The 26,071-nt window shown below is 47.2% G+C and overlaps 1 protein-coding gene across 1 annotated transcript in view; it reads right to left on the minus strand.

Annotated features, from left to right (window-relative positions):
• The window catches only part of LOC8023621 (protein dachsous), a 147,801-nt gene that overhangs the window by 26,082 nt on the left and 95,648 nt on the right, over positions 1-26,071 (minus strand). Inside the window, exons 3-13 of the mRNA XM_042289645.1 lie at positions 22,972-23,158; positions 19,644-19,874; positions 17,571-17,807; positions 16,718-16,893; positions 13,083-13,502; positions 9,592-10,009; positions 8,359-8,637; positions 6,670-7,023; positions 4,017-4,285; positions 2,048-2,279; positions 136-285 (exon numbers count right to left, since the gene is read on the minus strand). Of these exons, the coding sequence (XP_042145579.1) occupies positions 136-285; positions 2,048-2,279; positions 4,017-4,285; positions 6,670-7,023; positions 8,359-8,637; positions 9,592-10,009; positions 13,083-13,502; positions 16,718-16,893; positions 17,571-17,807; positions 19,644-19,874; positions 22,972-23,158 (2,953 nt within the window). The remainder of the gene's footprint in view (positions 1-135; positions 286-2,047; positions 2,280-4,016; positions 4,286-6,669; positions 7,024-8,358; positions 8,638-9,591; positions 10,010-13,082; positions 13,503-16,717; positions 16,894-17,570; positions 17,808-19,643; positions 19,875-22,971; positions 23,159-26,071) is intronic.

Raw genomic sequence — 26,071 nt, forward strand, 5'->3', positions numbered from 1 at the left:
TATGGCAAACGGAGAATACGCTCGAAGAAAACTGGGAACTGCAAACCGTCTGCTTGCAAATGTTTTGGGGGATGTTTCCCCACTTTTGCAAAATGTTAAAGAAAAGGGCATCCAAGCTACCAGAAAAGCCATTACCTGTGTTGATGTCAAGAGCAAAATGTCCCTTTTCATTCCCACTGTTGATGACGTACGAGACGCGTTTGTTGTCGCGAGAGTCGTTGTCGGTGGCGATGATGTGTAGGACCGTGAAACCGACTGGTTCATCTTCCATGACATCAACTTGACCTGTAAGAGTATGAAAAGCAGTCAGGGATAGTGGAAAGTATACACTATAATCATAAAGACTCTTGTATTTTGTTCAAGATATCCTAATGACACAGGTTTTTTTTTTTGTTTCTCTCTCTTTTTTTTTTAAATGAGAAGGCGAGGCTGACAGGTCTTTAGAAGGCATTAGGAGGCAACATTGGGTTTGTTTTTCGCAGCCTTTCTGCCCACGATATGTAGAAAATTGACAATTTATTGAACAATGAATTGATAGACCCTCTTTTACTCGTTCTTCACCGGTTTTAGAAAAAGAAGGGAAGATGTGAATTTGTGTTTGCAGTAGTTATAATTAACTATTCTCAGGAAACCCCATACCCACAAGTCAACCACATTTTCAGCAGATAACTGCTGCTTACAAGTTATAAGTCATATCTTATCATCTCATTACTTCAAAAGCAACGCTAACTAAGGCTGGACCCTCGCAGAGATTTTTCAAAAATTTGGCTTTTTAAGGTTTTATAAAAACCATCGCGAGTGAATTGCACTAGAAATCTATTTTTCAGCAACTTAAAGCCTCGTTAATACAAAAAGTAAAAAAGTAACGCTAAAAAAATAAACAATTTGTAGAGGGTCTCTCATATTAAACTAATTTGCCTTCAGCCAATCACACACTAAGAACATCAATTTCAAAACCCGTGGTATCGCAGTAGTCAAGAACAACATGACATTTAATTGCCCTACTTCCAGAAACTTCCATCGTGATATACAAAAAATCCTCATTCCCAAGACAAGCCAGCAAATCCTTGAAGCACTGCATGAAAAGTGCAAATACTACAATAGTCCAGTCCAATTAACCTGCTATAGCCTGCCGTCTTACCTTACGACAAACCGCAGCGGATGCTACCAGCCATCCCAGCCAATCGAGAGTAATCAATGCACCACGTGACTATGCACACCGCGCATCACTGCTCCCCTCCCGAAGGTCACGCGCAACACTAGCGCGGATTGGGACCGACGGCTCGTAAGGTCGGCTGCGGTCCACAGTACGGTGGTAAGGAGTGACCAGTACTGACAAACTCTGCAGGTCAACCTGCTGCTGTCTGTTCCACAGTAAAATGTGATGATGGAAAGGATGTTGATTTGTGTGAAAATGTTTCATATTAAATGCACAAGAACTGAAGCAACTAGACGCTGAATGCAAGGTTTCTCAGGCTTTCCGATTTCAAAAAACATTTCCCTACCGAAAAATCCAGCATAACTTTTCACTATCCAAATTATGGAACCGTAAATTTGTTTCTCGGAACTCGAAATCCAGATTGCAGAAAAAGGAATAATTTCTGAAGACCTAAAGTCCAGACAGAGTCCAGATAGAATTCAGATAGATTTCCGTTTCCATAATCCGGATAACGAAAAGTTATACTGGATTTGTCGGCAAGGCTAGTATGTGCCGACAACCGAGAAAGGCCCCCCCTCCCCTCGATCGTAGTATTGATGCAATAAAGCAGTGCAGAAGCCTACGGATCACGTAAATAGAAATGCACAAACTAGAGAGCGTTCGGCTCATAGTTACGTGTTACTGGGTGGCTCGCATTTGCTAACTAGTACTCGAACTGGAAATGCGCTTTACTTAGGGCTGGGACAGCCAAGGAAATTCGGGAGCTCCAAGAACCCGCGAAAGGTACTCCGGGGAAGACTTGGGTTCCCACTTTGAGGACCGATGCCTTAAATTGAAGCTGCACGACTACTCAAAGTTTACCGACCACTCAATGGCGACGAACCGTACCTTTGGACTTGAAGATGGGTATGTTGTTGTTCTCATCCTCGACAATGACCTTGCAGGTGACTAGGGTGAAGAGACGCTTTTCGGAGTCCTTGGCCTGGTCCGTGGCCTTGACCACGAGGGTGTACTCTGGCTGGACTTCGTAGTCTAACTGGCTCTGCAGCGTGAGGGCTCCGGTGCCAGAGTCCAGCTGGAATGCCGGGGATGGGGACTGTTCCACTATGCTGTACTGGACCTGAACAGACAAAAAAAAACAAATAAGCAAAGTAAATGAGACCTTAGACGCTGCGACGGCGGGAGGTCGGTCTGGCCTCAGATGATTGCACTGGTTCACGTTGTACACGAGACCTCTAGCCGGTGCAGTGGAACTGCTAGCCTGAGGACTTTAAACTGCATCACTTCATGCTGACTGCACGAACGCGAGCTAGTGCGACCCTGATTCGGAAGGAAACTGGCAGGGGTGGGGACCAAACCCAGGAATGGTGCACGGGTTCTGCAGCGAGCATTCGCTCCACATGATCCCAGCTGCTGTGCACTGACACACTCACCACTGAAACCCCTTGGTGTCTGCCAGCTTGCTTGCATTTCTTACGAGGCCACCCCAATAATGAGCCCGAACAGGGAGCAGCGGTTGAAATAAATAAAAACTAGAAATGACTCAATTTGTGCAAATTTTCGAATTTGGAAATATTGCAAAAATATGACGCAAGGCTATCACACCCAATGGCAATAGATATATATCGGACACCACACTAAATTGCAAACTTCTATGCCTCCAAAATATTGCCAAAAGTCCCACTTCGCAAAATTCAAGCATTATTGAGCCCGCAAAAATAAAATTGTTTACTGCAAATATAATTATAAGAAGCATTGATCCAACTGAAAAAGAAAGGAGAAAAAAGGATGAAGACACAACGTCTTGATGTCTCGTTCCGTCTTTGTTCTTTCGTTGCAATCCCTTTATCTTTGCAACATTACTGGCACACACTACCCAAGCAGCACACATGGTCCTCCAGATATCCTCAGGATGTCCTGACGTTTTAGGGATGTCCTGTGCATGTGTATAGGACATCTGTGCTGCTAGGGTAAAGGCCCGTTTGCACACTTGCACTTGCTTACGACCGAGGTTTTGCGATCTCTTACGACGAGAAGATACACTGGCAAGCGGCACCACCTATGAAGTGACTCTGGAACTGCATTTCACCAGTGCAAAGGTTTTGTCTATTTGGGAAATGATATCTGTGGGAAATGGTTGTTTATAACATTCACAAGTTTTTCGAGCCAAGAAAGAAAGAATGATGCGTGACAAAAAAAGAAAAAAAACATATACGAAACTGACACGTGTTCCGCAGCTACGTAAAATGCAGCGGGCGTGTCCACTCATCGTAGGAGATCTTCAAGACCAACCTAGATAATCGTCTTCTGCCTGAAAGAAAAGACGCTTCTCTTTTGCTGCCCTGCACTCCCTTTCGTGCTCTTCTCCCCTCCTCACCCCACAGGAGCGGGTCTCTGAGTTACTTCCCGCAGGAACTTTCTCGAATGAAAAGGAGGAATTGAAGGAGAGTTTCTTCCTTTCCGGTTGCTCGTCGGCCTTTAAAGGGGTGCTCGAGTGGATTCTGCGATTGACTATTTATGGTGATTAGTCACTCTACGGGCTCTAAGCATCCTGCAAAACCCGAAGTCACACTCGTGAAAAGCTGATTTTCCAATTAAAAATCTAATCAAAGATCCTGAAAAGACCCTTTTTCTGCAGCTTTGGCGCAGACACCAGGGGGCACTGTCAGACGTTGCTTTCAATAGATTGCTGTATCACATCTCCGACACCAAACTATTTGACATTTTTGTCAAGGTATAATGCACAACGTGCCTAAAAAGAGCAATAATAGCAACGTTTGGAAGCTCCACGCGATTGGCTATTTCCATTGGTCAAAATTTATACTTAATTCATGGAGTTCGTCCAACGTCCACTGACCTCTCCGTTGGCTCCGCTGTCCAGGTCCTTGGCTGTGAAGGTCCACACCACGGAGCCCTCCGGAGCGCTTTCCGACACCGAGAACATGACAGGGTCGTCTTCGAAGGTCGGGGCGCAGTCGTTGACGTCCTCCACCTTGACCCTGACGTTGATGATGCTGCTTCGGGGGTTGAGGGCGCTGCCGTCGGCGGCCGTCACCTGGAGCGTGTACTCCGACGCCATCTCAAAGTCCACCGCCCGCGTGGTGTACAGCACGCCCGACACCTTGCCTGCGGGTGAACGGGGCAAGGTTGCCTGAATTTTTCTGCATAACTCAAGAACAGCATTAATCCCGCGTTGATCAAAGGCTATCGGTGAAACCCGTCATTCTCGAAACATCAAGGATCGTACCGTGATGCAACATGCCGATGATAATTGGGGTTTAATGGCGCAAGAGCGACTTGGCCATATTGCGCCACGATGATGCAACATGCGCTTTTGGCGGTCATTTCGTTTTGACTGTGACCTGTTTCTTAATATGACTGGTCTCGTACCTTTGGACAAAAACAGGCTAATGTGAGCTTTTTTTTTATGAAGTTGTTTGTGGCGAGTTTTATACACCTTTGCTCCTTAATGACACTTCATACTGTGTTCCACAAAAGTGTGTTAGATCTCCTTTCATTCCCGATGACACATTTGCCGCTTCTTTATAATCGTAAAAAGTGTGACAGACATATTTTGTCCCCTTGTAACATTTAAAAGACGCTTGTTGGCAACCTAATGGCCTGTCTTCGATTTTTTCCGCTTTAGTATATTTCTTTTTAATGTTTTAAGTGTTTTGCATTGTGAATTTTATATTTTAGTTTTGTATAATTTGTACATTTCAAAGGCTAAGAGCTGTTTCTGTCTACAGTAAACGAAACAATAAGCAATAAAAGGGAAACTTCGAGCACAACCTGCCACCGAACGATTGGGCACAAATTGTGCGTAGTAGTTGGACAAGGCACTCAAACGCTTGAGCTCAAGACCAGGATCGAGAATCTATGATAGCAGCACGTTTCATAGCTGCAAAACTTTTGCGCTGAGCAGCGCCTCCTGCCTTGGCAAAGTTTGTTGCACAATCCCCACAGACTTTTCCTACGCGGGCGTCGCAATCTTCAACAGAGGAACTTCTGGTGAATGGGAAAACATTGTTTTGATTTTGCTAACCCACTGGATGGCGAGATCTGTCACTCATCCTTGCTTTGCCTCTTCTATATTTTTTTTGTTGTTATAAACAGATACTTTTATTTTCGGGAAGAGTATACAATAGCAGTCGCCTAATATGAGCAATACCATAATCACAGTGAAGACCCAGAGAGCAAATGAGCTGTCACCAACACTCAAAATGTTGCGATAAACACTGGTCCATGTTAGATGGGCAGTCAAATTTCAAAAGCGCAAACACAGTGAAACAGAAATTAGCGGTAGTTACGTATGCGAAACAACGCAAAAACGAAAAACCCTAAATATTTACACAATCGGAAACGAAAAAAAAACCAAAAAACTGCCATACTCAAGAACACTCATTGGTATCTAATCTATTCCAGTGGGATATTACATGCAGAAAAAAGAACGCATTTGGAGGAGTCTGTCTATCTATTGTTAACTTTCTCCAGGTCGTCTTGCTTTTTTGTCCGCCCCGTGCACACACACCATACGTGAACTACATTGTTGGGAAGAAGGGTAAGCGAACATCCTGATGCATTTCTGCGTCCGTATAACGCGTGTCGCAGCGACAGCAGGTCTGCGCTCGCATAATTCGCTAACATTGTGCCGCCATTTTTGTTTCTGCGCCGCCTCCCCATACCGAAATAAACCCAGTATATCTTTTCACTATATGGAGCATCGAACCGTAAATCTAATTGGAATTGTTTCTGGAAACATTAAATCCAGATTGCCAACAAAGGAATAAGTTCTGAAAACCTGAGATCCAGACAGAATCCAGATAGATATCCAGTTTCATAATCTAGACAGCAAAAAGTTATACTGGGGTTTTCCATTGGGTCCTGAGCATAATTACGAGACTTTTCGAGACATTTTTGCTTCCCCTCTCGGCTCTGCTCCTTTGCCTCGTCCATACTCAGTCTAAGACGAGCCACCGAGCCGCCACTAAAATTTGCGTCCTTCAAACCTGTTACAGATTTTCTGAGGTCTAGCCATACAGCGTGCAAGTTAGTCGTGCGCGCGTGCCGGCACAACGGGGTGTCGACTACAGCAAAGGAGAGAACTGCAGAGGATTTCTTTTTCGAATACTTGGCCTCCCGCATGCCCTCGCGGCCTTTTGTAGTGCTCTGGCGTCGTGTGCTCACTCGAAGCTCGTGAGACGCCGAAGCTTCATCGAAGGTAGAAAGGGGTGGAACGTGTAGGACTAATTTACTGAAATTTGTCCCGTCAATAGCTCAGTTCCTCAACACAAAATATTACTATCATCTGTAGGTCGCCGGTATGAATCCGGCTCGATGGAAGGACATTTGTTTTTTCTTTTAACAAACTCGGTGGCGGTTGAGAGCAGTCATGCGATTGATGACGTCACTGGGCGTTTTTGCGAAACATGACCGTGCAATCTCCCGGGAAGGCGATGGCTAATGGCCGTCACTGTAAAAAGCTCTCCACCGCTCAAAGGGTCACTGACCGATGTCGAACACGTCGTAGAGGTTTCCCCCGACGATGGCATAGGTGATGTGGCCGTTCTCGCCGGCGTCCTGGTCGACGGCGTTCACCACACCCACCTGGCTCCCAACAGGGACGCCCTCTCGCACCTGGAAGCTCAGCGAGGACGTGAAGAAGGTGGGCTGGTTGTCGTTCAGGTCCAGCACGTGCACCTTGAGGCTCAGCCGTGCCTCCATCGGGGGCGCACCGCCGTCCCGAGCGACCACCACCAGCGAGTAGTAGTCCTGCTGCTCGTGGTCCAGGACTGTGCGCGTGGTCACCACCCCAGAGGTGCGGTGGATTGCGAAAGCCGGCGAGCCGTCGGCACGCTGTCCGCCTGGGGCAGCGTGAATGGGACGGGAAATGGTGGTTAATGAACGTACAGGCGCAATATAATTTGGAAACGAGAGGAGGAGTGGCAAAGGTCTGTATTAGCTGAGGTACGGTGTGAACATGCAAAAAAAGTGAAAGACGTTGACAACACTCTGTAACCCCGAATTAAAGCGCAGCTCTTGAGGAGGAGGAGGGAGGGGTACTGAGGGGAGGGTATACCCCTTCTCCCTCCTCCCCACCTTCTCATCCTGCCTGCTACTCCTCCTCCCCTCATCCTCATCATCCCTGCTCCTTCCTCCTTCTCTTCTCACTCCCCCTCCTCCTCCTCCCTCCTCTCCTCTTCGCTCCTGCTTCTCCCCGAGCGTTGCATCATCGGACGTTTCCCATAATGCAACGTGGGACGTCCATCACGTCACGTGACCCTCGTGAGGTCAGGTCATGTGACCCCCGTGAGGTCACGTGACCCTCGTGATGTCACAGTTACGCCGACAGGGACGCCGATGCCAACGCCGACGCCTCTCAAACTGGAAACAGGCGCCTAAAAGCTGCCTTCTAAAAAGATTTTTTTTTTTTTCACAGTGAAAATTAACGATGCATTATTGCAAGCTCAGTCTCCGCACGGATGCAGTGCTAGCGACTCAGACCAAAGGCCAAAATTTCTAAACTAAACCCAATCCAGTTCTTTCAGCTTAGTGTTGAATAGAGCATAGGGGTGTGCAGACACTGCCTCAAATCGAAAACACTCAGTGTCATCCCTAGCTTCAATGGTGCAGGAAAGCTGGCATGTCGTGGCTTTCTCTCTCCATATGAAGGCTATTAATAATGCAGAGCTATTCATTTCACTATTCACACAGCCCTACCAGGCTCGGAGTTTTCGTCCTCCCTCCCCCCCCCCCCCTTTGCAAGGAAACATACTACGACCATAGCTTTTGAATGACCAAATGCTCAAGGCTTTTTTCTCCCTTGCACCATCTCGTTGAGGCAATCTACTTCGACCATAGCTTTAGAGTGACCCCATGCTCAAGGGTTTCCACCCCCTTTGCATAACCTCGTTGTGGCAATATGCTTAGAACACCGTTTTCATGAGATTCAGACTAAAGCTTTTTCGTCCACCATGCGCAATCTCGTTACAGCTATACTCTGATCATAGCTTTTGAGTGACCACAGGCTCAAGGTTTTTTGCCCACCACGAACAATCTTGTCAAAGCAATATACTCTGACCGTAGCTTTTGAATGACCACAGGCTCAACGTTTTTCGCCAACCATGAACTATCTCGTCGCAGCCATATACTCTGACGATAGCTTTTGAGTGACTACAGGCCGAAGGGTTTTCGCCCACCTTGCACAATCTCGTAGAAGACGTCGGCATTCTTGCCCTCGTCAGCATCCACGGCCTGGACCTGGGCGAGCTCAGTGCCCACGGGCTGCTCCTCCCGGACGCCGACAAGTGTCTCAGCCGGCTCCACGAAGACCGGGGCGTTGTCGTTGACGTCGGCCACGACCACCTTCACGATGGCCCGGTGGAAGCGCGGAGGCGTGCCCTGGTCGTGCACCTCGGCCGTCACCTCGTAGCTTGACTTACTCTCCCGGTCCAGCAACACCTTGGTGAAGATCTCGCCTGCGGTGTAGGAAAGGGAGGGGACACCAAATTTTACGGGCATGTCAGGAACCTCTCAAAGACAAAAATCTCTTCTGTTTTTTGCGATAAAGGTTTTAAGAAAAACACCCAACCAATTCGTCACCATGGAACCCTTTAATTGTTTGTCGAGAAAATTGCCCTCTCTTTGGGTGCTGACAGAGGAAATGTGACACAAAAGCGGTTGGGATCTTCTGCCTGCTGCTAACAAAACCCTCACATCCCAGTGCGGCGAAACTAATGATATGCCCGCAATGTGCCTTGTGATTCCGATATGTGCGCAAGCGGAAGTCAGTTTCAATATTCTCAGCAAGTTATGGAACAAGACACATAACCCATGCGGTAAATTTGTTTCGGTATGCTAGCCGTCGCCTCTCCAGGAAAATGCCATACTGGCAGGAGGAGACTACGAGGGAAAGTTGATCCATGTTACCCGAAGGTTATGTCTGACGGACCAATCTTCGTGACCATCAGAGAAGCTCGCCATCGGCAAGTGTTCTAGCTGATACGGCCTACATTTATGGTCTGTTGCAGGTTAAGGAAAGCTGAGCAAGATCCTCCCACAAAGTGTTCCACCAGGCCCTTTCAACTTTAGCAGAGTTATTGCTGAGGCAGGTGAGTGTAGAGGAGAAAACCACCAATCATAGTCAGCAGAGAGCTTTGAGCGAGGGGCATGTCCACCTTTTTATAAGTAACAATAGACTATAGCAGAGATAAGGTCCATAATTATAAAATAAATGCATATAATTTGCACCATTGCGTAAAACATTCGAAAAAAAAATCTTTGACAAAAAGAAAGTGACATGCATTTAAAAATTTGGTGTCTAGACAATGAATGTATCAAAGGAATGTAAATTAAAGAGAATATGCAGGAAGACCGGAAGCTAGAGAAAATGTGCCAGAAGTGCCTCTGTCCTCACTCGAGGAACCACTCACCGGTGACTGGGTTGATCTGGAAGCTCCCGTTGGCGTTCACCAGTGAGTAGCGCAGCGCGGCGTTGCTCCCGGCATCCTTGTCGTGCGCCGAGACGGTGCCTACGCGGCGCCCTTTCTCGGCATCCTCGGGCACGAAGAACTCGAAGACGGGCTTCTCGAACATGGGGTCGTTGTCATTGGCATCCAGGACCCTGACCTGGACTGTGGCGGTCGACGAAAGAGCGGGGCTCCCGTTGTCAACGACCTCGACAGCTAGGGTGTGGTGGTCGGCGGTCTCTCGGTCCAGTTGCTCCTTGAGGTAGAGGAAGCCGTTGTTGGGGAAGATGCCGAACTTCGAGGCCTGCTGCTGGCCTGGGCCTTCCAGGAGCTTGAAGGTCAGGCGAGCATTGTTGCCAGTGTCCTTGTCCGTCGCACTGACCTGCAAGGTGCAATGACGAATGGGAGTTCAACACAATTCCAAGTTGATAAAATTTGAATTTCAAGCGAGTCCAGGCCAGTAAAGTGTGAGTCCAATAGTCGAAGCCGATAAAGTGTGAGTCTCATGCTATTCCAGCCGATAAGTGTGAGTTTCATGTGGTAAAGTCCAAGCCCGTAAAGTGAGTCTCACATGGGTCCAAGCCAATAAAGTGCGAGTCCAATGTGAGTTTAAGCCAACAAACTATGAGTCAGTCCGATGTCAGTACAAGCCGACAAAGTTAGTCCAATGTGAGCACAAGCCAATAAAGTGTAAGTCCAATGTGAGTCCAATTCCCAAACTGATAAAGTGTGAGCCTCATGTCAGTCCAAGCCAATAAAGTATGAGTGAGTCCGATGTGAGCACGAGCCAACAAAGTGCATCCAATGTGAGCCGAATTCGATAAAGTGTGAGTTTAATGTGAGCCGACGCCGATAAAGTGTGAGTTCAATGTGAGTCCAAGCCAATAAAGTGTGATTTAGACTAACGAGAGTCCAAGCCAGTAAAGTGTAAACCCAATGTGAGTTCAAACCGATAAATTATGCAGGCCGTTATAACCAGGGTTTATGCTGATAAACCCTGAAAATTAATCCCCATGCCAGTTTTATAAAAAAACGGGAAAACTCCAAATAAAAAGAAATTTTACAAAAAAAAAAGACGAGTACACGGGAACAAATTTTGAACGGCAACTTTACATTGTGCTGAATGGGAACAATGCCCACACCGAACCGTCTGCGAAGCTGGTACTTTGTTCGGGAACCATACCTCTTACCTAATTTCCTTATGCTATCGACACCTAGACAATTTCAAGTATTTGGGCCACGTTTGCGTTCCCTCAAGGTTGGGAACTCATATACGCCCTCGAATTTGTAAAACAAAATAATTGCAGCTCTACTTTGATTTAGCGATCAAAGCATCGTATGCAGAATTGCATTTTATAAGGAATGCTGCTGATGCTCACATCCATTCTCAACCTTCCTGTCACACGGAATTGCATTCTTTCGAAGCGTTGCCTCGTCTTTCTCACCGGTCTTTTTAAAATTTTCTTTAGTGCAGGTGCTCAACCGATTTGCGTAGGTGTACATCATTAAATTGCAAACGCCCTCCATGGCTTCAGTTAATCTCTTTCTTAAATCTGGGCACACTATACTTGGAATCAACTATCATTGTTCTACGTTGCGAAGGCTAGTGCTGCTTCTACGGTGCTGCAGCCCCGCACTGCTGCGAGAGCATGTGGCTTCGTCTTCCATCTCATTAGCACTCGCTCTAGCGCGATAGAGACACTTTGGAGCACTGCGGAAGCTACGACAGCCTCGTTAACGTAACACAAAATAATAGTAACTGCACTGTCATCGCCAGAAGTGGTAATCAGCTGACAAGAGAGATCAGCGAAGCTGAAAAAATAGCCAGGTTGGACAACCAATGTGTTAGTGTATCATCCTTAGCTTGGTCAAAGAAAGAATTGGATTATCAGAGATGTCATCAAAGCACAAATAGTGATGAGAAATTTTTCGCTTAATTTTTAATTTAATTTTTTTAATAGTATTTTTAGTTGTCTTTTATTTATTTATTTATTAGTTATTCATTAATGTTTATCGGCTATTTGGTCTTGGGTGTGTAAAAAATTTAAATTGTTCTTATTAACGGCAAAGGTGAAGAAGTTGAAGATTTGAGGAAGAAGAAATATAGGACTGAGTTGTAAGTCAGCGCTGCGAGTCTGTCTCCTTTTGTGTGCATGTGAGTGTGACTGTTCATCTGCGCTGTTCCATCAAAACAAAATAATAGACCTATCTCACAGCCAGTTTCACTACACCACCACGGCCGTCATGCATGGTGGGAACTCGTGCCACTAAATATGCTACGTTTCAGAGTAACGACACTTACCCATCTTGTGGCTTAAAATCATGGTTGCCAGTTATCTGAAGCTTCATTCGATGTCACAGGAAACGCTTTTTTATCCTCCACAATTGTTTGAACAGTTCAAGACAGAGCAAAGCAATATTACATGAGCTTCCTAACACCGAATCTAATGCTGAGGGAGTTGCACTTTTGAATCATGACGATCAGCATTTCCGTCTGCGCTGCCCAAGGACCAAGATGGCGGCGCCCACAATAATATCGGAGAGCAGAGTGAGAGTGCGGATACTCTAAGCGTAGCTCATTTAGTGGCTCTAGTGGAAACTAGCATTTCTGCATGACCGACAACCTCACTAAAGCATGAAACACATGGACGGTGAAACTGGGCGCCGTGTGGCACTCGCAGCTCGCTGCACCACTGGCGCATCGCGCAGCCTTTTCTGAACCAACCCTATCCCAGCGAGAGGAAGTATCGCACATTTGTCCCCGATTTTCCTGAAAGATTTCTGAACAGACGAACTAACATCACTGAAATAGTAACTCAAATATTGGGCCAAAAATGTTTTTTCTGCAAGGTTATTGAATTTACAATATTGGCCCTCAGCATGTTTTTCAAGTTGAAAGTCTCTACTGGCAACAATGAAAAAGAGAGGTCAGCAGAAGGAAGGGCTTCACCCCTTGGACACGACTTTGTTCCCAACTGATTACAAGCAGTTTCATTGTGTCAAATTAATGCTTTGGAAGCTCGCTGCTGTATCTGCGCAGCAGCACAAAAGAAATGCTCGGCATAATCCATGTTTAGACCACCCGCTCGACCTACAAGCCTGCCTTCCCCCACGGCACTCAAAAAGCACTGGTATATTTGACTGTTGGTTTTGACATTATTTTCACTTGCCGATTGTGCAATAACTATTCTGAATTTCATGATACTAAATAGCATACCGGAAAGGATAAAAAGCTTGGTGATTACGAAAATGTAGTTTATTGGGGTAGCTAAAAAAACCGCCGGACTACCCTGCCCTAGCAGAGCACGAGGCTGGACAAACTGTGGTGAACTGGCTCCTGCCTCCTATGAGCTACAGTTATGACAGTGACACGCATACGAGGAATACTTAGTGAGATCAATCTATTGACGTCGGCAACCCCCTTTGACCACAGCGCCATGCGAAGGACCGCTCACCTGGAGGAACTGCGAGTTGGCGGAGAGCGACTCGAGCACGTTGACCTTGTACTGGGGCCTCTCGAACGTCGGCGCGTTGTCGTTCACGTCCTGCACCTCGACGAGCAGCGTCATGTTGGAGGAGAGCGGCGGCGACCCGCCGTCGGTGGCTGTCAGCACCAGCCCATACTTCTGGCGGACCTCATAGTCAAGGCTCTGCCGAAGCATGAGGCTACCACTTTTTGCGCCCACGTGGAAGGCGCCGTCTGGGTTCTCGGCCAGGGCGTAGCGCACGGCGCCGTTGCGGCCGCCGTCGGCGTCCCGCGCGTGCGCCACGTACGTCGGCGTGTCCACCTCTACATTCTCCGGGATGCTGATCTTGAGGGACGGGCTCTCAAACGACGGCGCATTGTCGTTCACGTCCCAGATGGTGACGTTCACCTGCGGCAACCCGACGTTTTCGAGACATCGTCAGCCAGAGAAACCTCCGCATTTGACCTTCGGACGCGCTAAATTCGAGCTAACGAAACAAAGCCAGTAACCCTCCAAAGGTTTTCTTGCAATTAAGAATTTTAAAAATGCACGGTTGAAGTTGCGGGGGTTGCAATGTTCAGCGCCACAACCCCAAAAGCGCAAGCGAAGTCGGACTATGTGAACCAGGCTTCTCAGCAGGCGAATCCCACGCAGTGCTGAGTAACTTCGAAGCGAAACAGGTGGTTCGGTTGACCCACATGTTCATATGTCAATTCAACGGTCAATATCTAGACAAACCGAACACAGATTACGAAGATTGAACGTCTTCTGGTCTTCCTTTGAAACGACAACTTTGGAAATAGGTGGCGCAAGCTGCCGCCTGATTTCACGGTTCAGTCGTATTAATCCATCTCTCCATGAGTGACAATTTTGGCTGTAACGTCAGAGTAGTGAACTCGGTAACCCTGCAAAAGTTTCCGTTTCGGTCTTTAGCACTAGTTTTCACGTGATTTTGTGAAAAGATGTTGTTTTGAAAATTCAGAAGCGAAATTGGGCAGAGAAGCGAAACTATATCTATAAATGTTATAAAGCAACCTCCACCGACTCTGGTATTCTCTTAATAATAGAGAGTTTGACTAGGCCGTTTTCCCCTTACGCTACGCATTACGCAACGAAGATGCCGATAGTGAGCACACGAAGCTAGCCTCGCGGGCAGAGTTCTGGATCTCCTGATGGGTTCTGAAGAGCGCTTCAAAGAAAACTCCCTTATGTCTTACTCCTAATAGTGTTTAAATGTGACCTGCACCGCTTTGAAAAAAGTTTGGAGTGAAATGTTTTGGAAAACTTAGTTCATGTTTAAAGTAACCGACACATCTCTGGGAAAAGAAAAAAAAAAAACGAAAGCACCATTGAAGTATGCATTAAGAGTGACATGACAGAAAACTAGCAACATAAACGACATGTGGTAGCTTTTACATGACTACTACTTAACATGAAATACCATTAATAATAGTATCAAGCGTTCGGGATCTTTTTTTTTTTTTTTGGACAGTGGGGTTTGTAAGTAAATTTCTGCTTAGTTTACAGATGAGGCAAATTATCAAACACCGATGAAATCTGAACTCATGGAACCAAGGGCTATCATGTCAAAACAATTATATCTGGCCTTTGCAACAGAAAGAGAGAGAGAGATGTGAATTTAACATACATAGCAGGGCGGACTTACCTACATGTCACAGCTGCGTAACACACAGTAACATGTTCAGGGTGTTTCTGAGCGTTGTTCAAACGCAAAAAGAAATAGAATTGTATAAATTGTATAAAATGAATTAAGACCAACGAAACAAACTTTTGACAAAGGTGTCTCTAGGTGAAGCATTCATCATACTCAAATTTCATTAGTGCGGGGTTCAGGAAAAGCATATACGTCTAAACAAATATGTTCCTTCTTTTTGTTTTTTTAGCGCACACAAGAAAAAAAACGAAAGACGTTTACAATTTTTTGTAACGCTGAAGTAGAGCGCAGGTTTTGATGAGGAGGAGGAGGGGAGGGTACGGAGGAAAGGGTATGCCCCTCTTCCTTACCCGCTAAATTTGGCGGGGAAATTTTTCCGCTCAATTAAGCGGGAAAATTTTACCCTCGTGACGTCACACATAACGTCATGTGCGACGTCGCACCTGTCGTCACACGTGACGTCTAGAGGGTAAATTTAGCGGGAACCTTTTCCACCAAATTTAGCGGAAAAATTTCCCCGCGTGCGACGTCGTACGTGACGTCATACGTCACGTGCTTTCTATATTGACGTCTCAAGTGACGTTACGAGGGTAACGTCGTGACGCTACCTTTGTGATCCTCATGAGGGTAACCCTCGTAAGGGTAATCTTCATGACGCTCGTAACGTCACACGGGACGTCACGTGTGACGTCATTATGGGAAACGTCCCATAATGCAACGCGCTGTTGCGGTGAAGCCAACGTCGACGCCGACGTTGACGCCGCTCGAGCAGGAAACGGGCGCCCAAGAGCTGCGCTCTAAAGGGGTGTCCAAACAGGACACTACAAAAGGCACGACTCCGACAAATCGTGAAAATGGAAGCGGACGCGCCCGCTTCGCGCCCGCTTCAATTTTCACGATTTGTCGGAGTCGTGCGTCTTGTAGTGTCCTGTTTGGACACCCCTTAACACGGTAAAAACCGCCTGGTTTATGCTTTTACTCACACATGGCAAAACGGTAAAAACCACCTGGTTTAACAGTACTCCTCACACATGGCAAAACAAAAAGCAAAAAATTAAAAGCTTCTTTGAGGTGAACCTCCAAAAGAGTGTGTATCTGTATATATCTGAGCGTGTCTGGTGCCACATGGGACTAGCAGCGTCAACCATTTTTTTTTCTTTTTTGTTTCCCTCTCTTGCATAGAAGAAAAAAAGGATATTTTAGGTCTAAATTTGCTCCATGACAAAGTAAATCGGAGATTGAGGAAAATATTATAACAGACAAATACACACACCGTCTCGTTCGCTTATTTTATTTTTCCAGTCTCAAGTTGCTTTTTTGTTTCTCTTTTTTTTGGTTATAAAATTAGTTCACCAGCTAGCCTGCATATTTTCACTTTCTTCATTAAATTCGCTTTTTTAAACCCCCACTCACGAAATTTGAGCTTGCAAATGTAGTCTTTATAGGCTCCTTGCACTGACGTCACATCGCACACATTTGAACACCAAGTAAAAGGAGGAGAGGGAAGCTGCTTTTGTAAGAATTTTGAGTGACAGGTTATCTTCTATAATCTTCTGGGAGGAGAATGGCGACGCCTGTGCCAATCCGGGAGGCACAAAGGAGGATCCTGATAAGAGGGGAGCTCCTTCTTCCCCTCTTCTCTGGAGGGCAACGGAAATGACGTCCTGTGCAAGACTTTCTAGAAAGTTCCAATGCACTCCATTCGCTGGTGTGTGTATACTAATATTTTTTTACGACCTAAAAGCACTCGGAAACAGCCCCAAAGAATAGAAAAAGAGTGCAAAGAAGGAGCTCGAGAACCGCACGAACAGGTTAACGGAAAAACATCTCTGCCATTCAATCATTCCTACACACATATACACACACACACACAAACACACACTCTCTCTCTCGCCATCTACAAAACAAGGAAAAGAAAGAGCAAACTACAACAATATATATTACGAACTTGTGTGTGTCCGTAGGATGGCGGATGGCCACTGGTCGCCTGAACGTTGAGCAGCAGAAAAGGATGGAGCTCGTGGTCCAGTGGTCGCTGCACCGTGATGCTTCCCATGAGGGCGTGGATGGAGAAGTACCCTTCGGGATCTCCAGAGTAGATGGAGTACCGTAGACCGTTGGCTCCTGCACCGTACCACGCGCATCATCAGTGTCGCATACTCCAAAAAACAGAGGGATTTTGCCGATGTTGTGACACGCGGGCTGCTTTAAAGAGCAAGTAATGATCTCGAACAGTTACGTGCTGAGTAAACTGCAGACCCTTCGAGGTGTCTTGTTCTATGTCTAGGATAATTTCCCCAGTCACGCCGTCTGTAGGGCTGACAGGATCTCCTACAAGAAGATAGCCCAGGTTTGCGCCACCTCACTCGATTAAGATAGGGCGCCCAGATTGAGGACGGGTCAGTTTGTAGGTCCATGAGCTCGCTGATTGGGGGAAGCGATTTGTAGTTTCGCAAACGACGTCTGAACTCAGCGACACAAGCTGCGTGCAGTGCTAGGTGCACAACGCACAGCATCGGCAAAATGCTCTCTTAAGGAGATAATTACAAACCAACAATGCTGTTTAAAAACAAGTCTGCGTTCACCCATAACGTACACGCGGACACAGGTGTGGAGAAACCGGCTTCGCGTGAAGCATCTGCGTATGCGCTGCGTTGAAGCCAGTGCCGTTTCAGCGCCCCAACAACAAAGCCATGCGTTGACGGGCATCACGGAGGGCCACGTGCTCGTGCCCACGTCTTCCAGAATGCGGCGCACAAGACTCGAAAGTACCGCGAATTCCGGCGGCGCCCAGGGCTCACCTCGGTCGCTGCTCTTGGCGACGACGGTGCCGATGACGGTCCGTGCCGTGGCGTCTTCCCTGACCTGGAAGCCGTACCGGGCTTGCTGGAAGATGGGCGGCTGCTGCTGAGGACCCAGCACGCTGATGTAGACGTGCGCGTTGCTCTGCGATGTCAGGCCACCGCCGTCCTCGGCCGCGATGGTCAGGTGATGCAGCGGTGTGTCTTTGGTCAGGCGACCAACCACGAAGAGCTCGCCTGCAGGCAAGAGGGAAAGCCATTATAACTCTTCCCTGAGAAATTAAAACAATCAGGTTTGTTATTGCGGGATGGACGTTGATAGACCCCACGTTACCAGTCGTAAGACTGTACGTTCCTGCTGTAGAGACAATGATAAACCAAGCTGAATGTGCATTTTGCTCTAATACAGTTTATTTGATTTGTATATTAAAATTTTAATTTTTAGTAAATCAAGTACAAATAAAAAAAATTATTGCTTGCAGGGCAGTCGTAACAGCTTTTCACTGTCAGTTGAGCATCTCAATCCTTGCGGAGAGTGAAGCGGAAGGTGTGAGAAAAAGGTCAAATTAAATTTAAGCAGCCCTTCAGTTTGTTACATCGCTCTTCTGCAATACAGAATTTGAATACAGACAGTATGGGTGGCTCAAGCTGCCACCCAAATCGAAGGGTACAGCTGCATGCATCCATCCGTGTAGCCAGGCACGTAGCCAGGGGGGCGGCCCATGGGGCCCGGGCCCCCCCCCCCCCCGAAATCTTCGATTTTGCTGGGACCTTCTCTCCCCCCTCCCCTTCATACAGCATTTTGTCATGGGCGGGCCCCCCCCCCCCCCCCCGAAACAAAATCCTGGCTATGTGCCTGCGTGTAGCGTGCACGTCAACAAGTGGTTGGAATAAGACCTCTGCATTCCTAAATTACAAAAGGTATCTGTTTAAGTATAAGCATAGTTTTTGCAAGCCCACCAAAACGCATCGTGAGGCTGTAAGTTTTCTTTCTGTTTCTACTATTTTTTGTTCCGCAAACTGACCTTACCATGTACGTACGTATGTCATGCACCCACTGTCGTCGTAAGGCCTACCGATTCTACGAACAAAAGAAAAAAATATCTTCGCTCTTGATAACCTGGTGAGGAAAGAGGACAGCATGAGGTTTGTCTTCCAAAGTTTTTTTGCCGACATTATTGCATGCTGTATGTGTGAGAAAGAGTGGAGTATGACATGCATCACGAAGTAGTGATACGCGGTCGCCCGCCGGTACGATGCTCATCCAGATCGACACCGTCTAGAATAATCAGAACCCGTGCATTAGACTTCTGACCTGATCACACTGAGATCGAGCGAAGATAGATTGGACACGATTGCTGAGACAGAGTTCGGTTGGGCCTCGCGTCCAATCAACGTGTCGAAGGACGCTCGGCATCTGGCTTGGGTCAAATCTCGAAGTTGGCGCCATCGGACCGAGATGACGTTCCACGGAGAAAGACGGGGGCGTTCGCAGGCTTCGGTTATTCTAGGTGACGTTGTCTATATCGAAACAGGCAGGGGTGTGCAACAAGCCCAGAACCCCTTGCTTCAGCAGTGTGGGCCTTCGCTCCATGTGCTCGAACTGCGATGCGTAAACAACTCTGCCACCGACCCCACAAGACGTGCAACAATACGGAGAGCAAGTAGTCTGCTTCTTTGCCCAGAAGTTGCAGTGGCATCAGGATGATGCCGAGCTCTGATTGGCTCTGACCGAAGGATAGTGGGTAGACCTCGAAGGAAGCTGCCTTGAGGTCTACCCATTACCCTTCAATCGGAAGCAATTGGAGCTCGGCCTTCTGACGTCACCACAACCCCTGCAAAAGAAGCAGACAAACTCGCGCTCCGGTCACGAACATCACAAGTAAACAAAAATCAGGAAAAAACAAGAACCGTCTGCGCCACCCCATCTGTTGCTGGAGAGTCGTGACGACGTCACGATGGCATGATATCATGACGGTGATAAGGTCTTAGCGCAGCCAAACGCTACGATCCGGTGGGGGAGTGAAACGAAGAAGCGGCAAAAGTGTATGGTCGGGGCCCTCGTTTTCTTACCGGTGCCAGAATCCACCCTGAAGAGTCCCCTAGCGTTGCCGCTGACGATGCGGTACTTGACGTGGCCGAAGACGCCCGAGTCCATGTCACTGGCCACCACGACAACGACGGGCGTGGACACCGTGTCGTACTCCCGCAGGCTCACGTTGTACTCGCGAGGGTAGAACACGGGCCGGTTGTCGTTCACGTCCACCACATACACCTTCACCATGGCCATCGTGCTCAGGCCTCCTGCCGGGGACGGAACGCTGCCGGGTCAGTCTCCGAAAGCGTAACACCCTTAAAGCCGAAGTTACACTGTACTAGTACGTCATACAAAAGGCAGTTTGTCATAGGGTCCTTCTATGACATCATACAAATACTGTCTGCAGAGATGTTCTAATGAAGAGCTTCCAAGGCGCGTATCCGCAGATGAAAGGCCCTGCCTTTTGTATGACGTACGAAAGGTGTGACTGTGAACGTCGACTCGTCCCCAACGAAAATATTTATTTTTAAGTGCCAGGATAGAACAGATATGTCACTGAGTGAACGCTCCCCGATAAACGTTTTTAACCCATTATTTGTCGCAAGAAGGAATAACCACCGAAAAACTAACAATATTAACGCCATACTTTGCCACAAAACGAACTTGGCCAAAAACTATTTTAGGCCAAAATGTGTCACGACATAAAATACTCCTGAAAAAGAAACATTATTAGCGCAGTAGTTTTCACAAATAAAAATACCCCCCCCCCCCACACACACACAAAAAAAAACAATTTCTTTAGCGCGATACTGTACATAAAACAAACGTCCATCACAAAATATTTTAGCCCAAACATTTTTCCAAAATAAAATACCCTCGAAAACCAAACACCAATGCAATATCTGATACAAAACAAACTTCCACCAAAAAAGAGCTTAGCCCTAAATTTGTCACAAAAATAAGATATCTCCGAAAACAAACATTATTAGCGTAATATTTGCCACCAATTGAGCTTCCACCTAAAAATATTTTAGCTCAATATTAGCCAAAAACTTAACTACCCCCCTCCCCCCCCCCCCCCAAAAAAAAAAACAAATGTTGCAACATACTAACTTGTTATGGGGTTTTTGCTTTTCCCCCAAAAAAAACATTTCAGCGCAATATTTGTCCCGAAATGAACTTCCGGCGAAAAGCAAAAACTCTAAGCGCAACATCTGTCATAAAGAAACTAACCCCGGAAAACAAAAGAAATTTTTTTACGCAATATTTGTTACAAAAAAAAAAAAAAAAAAAAAAAAATCCCCCAAGAAACAAAAATTGCTTAGCTTAATTTATTGCAACAAGAAGAATTTAACAACAAAAATATTTTAGAGCGATATTTATCACAAAATGAACTATCCCCGAGAAAACAAATAGCGCAATATTCGCCAGAAAATAAACTTTCACCGAAAAACAAAAGCGAAAACGTAGCGCAATATTTGTCAGAAAATAAACTTTCCACCGAAAAACAAATCGAAAACGTAGCGCAATATTTGTCGCAAACTAATCTACACCTGGGAAGGAAAAAACAATTTTTTTTTGTGCAACATATCTTACCAAATAAACTTCACCCGAAAAACAGACTTTTACCACAAGAATTGTCATAAAACGAATTCCCCCCTCCCCCCCCCCCCCCCACCAAAAAAAAAACAAAAAAAAAACACAACAACAACAGTTTTAGCCCTGTCACAAAATGAACTGTCCGAAAACGTTATTGCAAAAATATTTGTAAAAGAAAAAAATTACTTTCACCAAAACACGAAAAAAAAAAAACTATATATAGCGCAGTATTTTTTACTACACTAAACTCCCCCCCCCCCTTTTTTTTCCACACACACACAAACACACAATACATTTTTAAGACTGTTACTGTAAAAACAAAACAAAAAGTGCTTTCCCAAGGTACAGACATTTTAGCGCAATATTTGCCACAAAATAAATTTCCGCCGAAGAACAGAAGTTTACTTGTCACAATAAAGTTCACAAAAAAAAAAAAAAAAAAAAAAACATTTTAGAGGAATATTTACGCTGCGAGACTCATTTTCAGCGTTCTGAAATATGCGCCTCCTTGGGGGTCAACGTCTCCAAATACAAGCATTCTCGAAGTTACTCCTAAAAAAATATGTCGCGACGCACATACTATGTGTACGTGTGTGCGTTTTTGAGGAAGGGGGGGGGGGGGGGGGGATAGAGTATGTTTTACGACGTACATGTCTTACAAAAAAGTATGTTTTGGAGAGTTGAGTGTTCAGCTCTGACGCCTTTTTGAGCCACCCAAGCTGAGCACATCTTCGGAATTCCCAGGATTTGCACTTCCCCGCATGCTATGTATTACCTCTGAATTCAAAATAGCTATCGAGAAAACGGCAAATACAGGTTTGTTGTAAACAAACACTCCAACCTTCCCGCGCTCTCCAGTGGAGGCGACATCACATGTTGCATGGCCTGCAAATCCAACACGCAATCTACAAATGAAAAAAAAATGCCTTTTTTTGCCCATGTGTTATTCGTTTTTTTGGCGTGAGTTTTTCCAGCACATTCGTTTCGCACTATCAAACCTTTTGGAACTCGTCGGAAAAAAATAGCTGTACTGACCCCAGATTACAACGTCTAACGTTTCAGTTCTGCCAGTACAGCTTACCAGATCAAATTTGACAGGAGAGCAGGACAGGGAGAGAGAGAGAGAAGAAATACGATGTTTCATTCTTTCTAGTATTTAACTTTATCACCAACGCGCTCAACAAAAAGAAATACATGATTGGTTCGGAAAGAATGGCTGGCGGTGCGTAAACACGGATGTTTACACACCGTGGCGCTTATCATCCGGGTTTTCGCACAACAAGCCTCCAGCCTGTTGCACTTTAGCACACCACCACGCCTCTCTGCGCTCCAAATCTTTCTTAAATTTACTGACTTTAATGGTTTTTTGATGACGCCCAGCAAGTTTCTAATTGGAAACGCACGTGCATTTTCACTAATCTAAAAGTTAATTAACGAATTTAAGTTAATTATCCTATTTATCGTGACGATTAGCCTTCTATATAATGCCCCCCCCCCCCCCCCCCCTCCCCCCTGACCGTATAACTAACCTGCACGGAGCGCATTAGCGTAGCTTTCCCGGATTTCTTAATTAACAAATTGGTAAAACCCTGGAAAACGAAAACCTGCATAACACAATTTATTACCGTGTACACACTTATACGACTAAATAAATGTATCACACTTTTTTAGACATGAGGACGCATGCGCGGAGTGTACTCGATCAGTGCAACCACCCTGCCAGAGTGGAGCCGTAAGAGTGGAATGCGGAGTCCAAAGACGTACCCCTGTCGGTCGCGGAGATGGGAATCTCGAAGGAGTTCCTCTCCTCGTGGTCCAGCGGCGACGAGAGGCACAGTTCCCCGCTGGTCGGATGCACGGAAAAGTGCTGCAGGAACTGGCTGCTCGGCCCGCCGCCCAGCGTGAAGTTCACCATGGCGTTCACGCCGCAGTCCGGGTCCGTGGCCGAGACCTGCAAGCGTGCACGGAGTGGACTGTTGTCAGCGTCGAACGAGGCTTAGAGTCAAACAGAAACACGGATGACTACGGCCAAAATATGCACCAACAACACGCAGCCCTGCTAGGGCCCTAAGCCACACGGCGGAACCAAGCGGGTGTCTGCTGCGATTAGTCAGCGGCGCGGCTCTGAACAATCGCAGCAGACGGCGTTGCCCCTGTCCCTGTGTCCCATCGTGTAGCTGCATATAGGGTCCTTGGTACGCGTTAAAACATCGTTTTGATCTCTCCAGATAGCTGGAAGGCGGTCACGAAGAACGCGTGATTGTCACGTTCTTCTTTTGCCTCGCCTATATATGTTTTCGCATATTCCAGGTTGAAACGTTTTCTTATTTTTTTCGTCCCGCGTACCACATACGGAATCCACGCGATTGAGAACGAACAAAAACGAAAATCCTTTATGCACCTTTTCCAAGAATCGCATTCTGCGCGCTGCCATCTTTGTCTGCTGGGCTGTGGAACTGCTTTTGAGCATGCTGAGAGGCTTCTCAGACACAGCGCATGCCAGTCGTAGACTCCCAGTGTTGAAGTTTCTGCGTCACTACTGGGGGACAGCGTCGATCGGCCAGGACTGCCGCGTCAGCGTTCGGTCTTTCCGAGGACTGAACATGGAGCCCTGTCCGAGGCTCGAGCACCACTTCTGTTCCTAGGGGCCTTATTATCTGGCAAGTGTTACGCCATTGCAACCCGAAAGCCGAGAGAATTAACGGGGAAAGAGAAAGGAAAGCCGCACGGCGAGCGAGTGTTTCGAAATCCGTCTTTTGAGCACCGGAACGCGAGGAAGAGCGTCCCAATTCATAGTCTTTATATACTGACAAAGCCTGGCAGATCGCCATAAGAAGCGGCCGCCAAAATGAAAAAGGTAGAGCGGCAGACAACGGATAAGAGGAGAGCCACGTAACTGGCGTCCCGCTGCGGCGAGACGCCGAAACACACTTCTCCAGAGCGAAGAAGTGTGTTTCAGGTCCTCGCCGCCGCAAAAGCTGTGCACTGACGTCCAGGTTACCCTAGAGTTCCTGTATAGGCTCCCTACGGGAGCCAGAGTTGCGCATTTGTTTTCCCCGCGCCGCCACGCCGCTATTCGCCGAGATCCATCACGTGAGGAGCAAAGCATCCGGTGGCGTGCAAGAAAGCCACCTTTACGGTCGCTCCGCCGACGTTTCTCGCGCCCCGGCGTATGTTCCCCTGCTTTCCGCCTCCTTTTCCTCCTCTCCTGTTTTCCATGCGCGGCGGCGCGCGCGGCGCCGCTATTCGCCAAATTTAGTCACGTGAGGAGCAAAGCATCCAGCTCGTGCTGGAAAGCCGGCGCTACGGCCACGCGCCGAGGCTGAATGCGCAACTCTGCTACCGTAGGTAGCATATACAGGAAATCTAGGTTACCCCAGAGCCGTTTATTGGGAGAGTTTGGCCAATGGGTAGAGCAAAGGCCACCACCAGCTCGCCGCTGTACTCGGTCCACCCCTATGGTGACCGTGCGGTGGCGCTGCCCATGGTGCAGGAGGTGGCCAGAGCAGTAACGCCGATACAGTGGACGCTAAATGCTCTCGTCGGACCAACCAACCGCTTCCCTTTCATCACCTGACACCGCGTCTCTCGCGTGTGTATGGTCCGGGAGCGTGATCACGTGGCCAAAGATAAACGTAACAAGCGGTCTGAGAGTCACACCGCACTGTCAAAGTTACTGCTTAGAAGATGAACGGAGCATACAATGTTTCTCTCCCTACAAAGCAATATCCACGACAAACCGGCGCCCTATAGTCGGTAAGCAGCGAAAGAAGAAGAAAAAAAAAAAAAAAAAAGAAAACGTACGCACCCTTTCCTCGAGAAAAAAAGAAAGACGTTAGTATACTAAATATTTATGAAGGGAGAGAGCAAGGCGGTCGTTGCTGAGCACTGCAGCTCTCTCCATTCCCACTCTATCTTCATTTTTTTCCTTTCCCCGAGGCATACAAATTAGTATTTCCCGGGGTGTTGCTCTCGCTGACAAATTCCGGGCGACGAATGAGTGGCCTCATTGGTGGCGCGGTCATTTGATCCGGGGGACTCCGCGGGGCCCAGAGCGTGGAAGATGGATGCGCAGGGAGCTCCTCGAGGAAGACACACGCGGCCAGATTTCTGATCTGTCTCGCCTCCTCGGCCGGCCGATCGCGTCACGTGGCCGACACCGTCTCGACGCGGGAATCACGGCGTTCAGATCCGGCAGCGTGTTCGTCTGCTTTTTAATGCATTAACTATCCCATGGAGCGGAGTCAACAATTAACGTCTGTAACCTAATAAAATAAACGCGAAAGAAATGCTTCTTTTTTATTAGCTGAGCAAAACGGCTCCTAGATAGCCATTGGCGGCCGCTTCACGAGAGCGCATGCGCTCGGCAGCCGCTCTCGTGGCAGGCGTTGCTGGAAAGGGGTGGGGAGAGCTGCGGCTTGCGGCCGCTTCACAGGAGCGCGTGCTCGGCCGCCGGCTGCAACCTCGGCAGTAGCGAAACGTGGCCGTCCCGGTCAGCACACCGCGGACGAACCAAGGGAGCGAAAGAACAACATTCATGCTTTCACTTTCGCAACTCATAAAATGTGATAGGTGTCCTCGGATTTTTTTTTTTTTTTTTTAATGCTACATTTTTAAGTCGCTAAAACATCGTACGGTGTGCACTGTCTTGTTCGATAATCCCATTGGCCATACAAATGTAGTACCCCTGTTACACGGGCACACTTAACCGCGGTTAACTCAACTAAACTGCTGTTGCGCGGCACCACAGATACCGCACTATACTCTCTGACAGCTATTTCAGACGAAGTGAAGAGCGCGCGCGCACTGCTTCGATAGATGCTCAAGATGCTCAAGGGCACGTTCGCCCATAGCTTTGACTGCA

This window comes from Ixodes scapularis, unplaced genomic scaffold (genome assembly GCF_016920785.2).
Source record: "Ixodes scapularis isolate PalLabHiFi unplaced genomic scaffold, ASM1692078v2 PGA_scaffold13__105_contigs__length_92229423, whole genome shotgun sequence".
Lineage (NCBI taxonomy): Eukaryota > Metazoa > Arthropoda > Arachnida > Ixodida > Ixodidae > Ixodes > Ixodes scapularis.